The sequence below is a fragment of the Vespa mandarinia genome, chromosome 12, assembly GCF_050613455.1.
Source record: "Vespa mandarinia isolate Hongniang chromosome 12, ASM5061345v1, whole genome shotgun sequence".
Classification (NCBI taxonomy): domain Eukaryota; kingdom Metazoa; phylum Arthropoda; class Insecta; order Hymenoptera; family Vespidae; genus Vespa; species Vespa mandarinia.
In genome coordinates, this window is record NC_140821.1 from 2,075,001 (window position 1) to 2,077,500 (window position 2,500).

Below are 2,500 nucleotides of genomic sequence, written 5' to 3' on the forward strand. Positions count from 1 at the left end.
ATCTAGACATGTAAATATGTAGATCACGTACATATTTAGATAAGTACGTACTAACGTCGTCATTTTCACGAATTTTCTTCTCCGAAGAGATACGTATAAATATAAAACAAAACAAAAAAATAAGTAAATAATACAATATATAATATATAATATAATATATAATATTATATATATATATGTATGTATATATAAATAAACTTTGACAAGGAACGCGTTTTGTGATACGTAGGAATATGAAAGTGTAACTATTACGTCGTTATTACGATTAGCACTCTCACCATGGTGTCCTTGATGTGCTCGATCGGCTGCAGAAGAACGGCAGCCGTTGTGGCGAGATTACGATGATGCTGTTGCTGCTGCTGATGATGGTGATGATGCTGATGATGATGCTGCTGTTGTTGCTGTTGATGGTGATGGTGATGATGTTGCTGCTGTTGCTGCTGCTGATGATGATGATGATGCTGTTGCTGCTGCTGCTGTTGTTGTTGATGATGATGATGATGATGATGTTGCTGTTGCTGATGATGATGAGGATTACAATTGGCAACGATATTACGATTGCAAGTACAAGCGATATTGCAAGCCTGTTGTCCCGCAGCAAATAGGTGTCCTACGAGTCCCGGGGTGACCGCTGCTGCCGCCGCGTTGTTTATGCTGTTGATCAGGGGCGGGGGCAGGGGCACCGCACCACCCGGGACAAACGGATACGAATGAAAATACGTGGTGATGGAGGAACGTGTCTCGTCTACGTCGATCACCTCGCCGAGCCAAGAAGCTGTTGCTGCTGCCGCTGCTGCCGCTGCCGCCGCCGCCGCTGCTGCCGCTGCCGTAGCTGCTGCTTTACGTTGATAAAAATATTGTTGTTGATGTTGCTGTTGTTGATGTTGCTGTTGTTGCTGCTGCAGTTGCTGTTGATGATGCTGTTGCTGCTGCTGCTGCTGATGATGATGATGATGATAATAATGTTGCTGATGATGCTGCTGTTGCTGCTGCTGCTGCTGGTGGTGGTGGTGGTGTTGTTGATCCGGAGGAGGATAAAGGAGGACGCCGCCGCCACGAGCGGCCGAGCGTAGCCCGACCCTCCGTAGTATCTTGCCTTCCAAGTTCCACCAGGCAGCACGTTCCAGCGACTGAACTCTCGATCGAGTCTCCGTTGTGATACGACTAACCCTCTTATTACTTATCCTCGCCGACGTTGGTCTCAACGTCGTTACCACACTTTTTTCTTCTTCAAGGAAATATCCTTCCTCTTTTATCTCCTTCTTTCTTTCTTTCTTTCTTTCTTTATATCTTTATTACTTTATTTATTCATATATTTTTCTTCTTTGTTTCTCTCTTTCTCTATATCCTTCCTCTTTCTTCCTTACTAGTTACTATCTCGGAGATTACTGATCGATCGCAGTCCTTGAACGAAGAATAAGAAGACACGAGCCCTCTTCTCTCTTTCTCACTCTCTTACTCTCTTACTCTCTCTCTCTTTCTCTCTCTCTCTCTTTCTCTCTCTCTCTCTCTCTCTCTCTCTGCCTTTTTTTTTCTTCTTCTTCTCCTCTTTCTCCTTCTATCTCTAATATTATAATCTCAGTATTTCCTTTTATCTCCACGTGTTTACAAATAACGTTTACTAAGTCGTCCGGACGATGAATAGTAGAAGATGATTCTCTCTCGCTTTACTTAACTACAGATCCACAGAAACACACACGCCCAAGGAAATATATATATATATAAAAAGAGAGAGAGATAGATAGATAGATAGATAGAGAGAGAGAGAGAGAGAAAGAGAGAAAGAAAGTGAAGGAGACAGAGATAGAAAGAGAGAAAGAAGGAAATATTATATATATATATGTGTATATATATATATATATATATATATACACGCTCTCGCACAACCGTCGAGTATATTAATAAATATCCTTATCGAAATATCCTTTTGAAAATTCTTCCCTCTTTAAAATTCTTCTTTTATATTCATTTGACTTGAACGAACGAAAGATTTTCTTTCTTTTTTTCTTTTTTATTTCTCTCTCTTTTCTTTTGTTTTTTCTTTTTTTTCTTTTTTCTTTTTTTTCTTTTTTTTTTTTTTTCGTGAAATCGTAAATCGGAAAAAGATAATCCGCTCGAGATTATCGATTAATTCGAACGATGATTGTCGTTATCTTATTAGATATATATTATATACATTGTTATTGATATTAATTTTAGGAAAGAGAAAAAGAGACAGACAGACAGACAGACAGACAGACTGACAGACAGACAGAGAGAGAAAGAGAGAGAAAGAGAGAGAGAGAGAGAGAGAGAGAGAGAGAAAGAAATACGCGTACGAATACGAGAGAAATTGATCGTTCGCTCGTTTGTATAATTTACGAATGGAAGGAGAGAAGTGCGAAAGGAGAGGGGGGAAAACACAGGGAAGAAAGACAAGTAATAGAAAAACGAAAAACAAAAAAAGAAAACAATAACAACTACAAAGTCACGAGTGCCCGATCTTTTACGATAAAGATCG

General features: G+C 39.6%; 2 protein-coding genes across 13 annotated transcripts in view; both read right to left on the reverse strand.

The window, feature by feature from the left end:
- The window catches only part of heph (polypyrimidine tract-binding protein 1 heph), a 442,781-nt gene that overhangs the window by 232,305 nt on the left and 207,976 nt on the right, over window positions 1–2,500 (reverse strand). The gene's annotated exons all lie outside the window — the stretch shown is intronic.
- LOC146872635 (uncharacterized) overlaps window positions 1–2,500 on the reverse strand; it is a 20,411-nt gene that overhangs the window by 11,975 nt on the left and 5,936 nt on the right. The window contains exon 3 of the mRNA XM_085660553.1: window positions 279–1,290. Coding sequence (XP_085516679.1) covers window positions 279–1,290 — 1,012 coding nt within the window. The remainder of the gene's footprint in view (window positions 1–278; window positions 1,291–2,500) is intronic.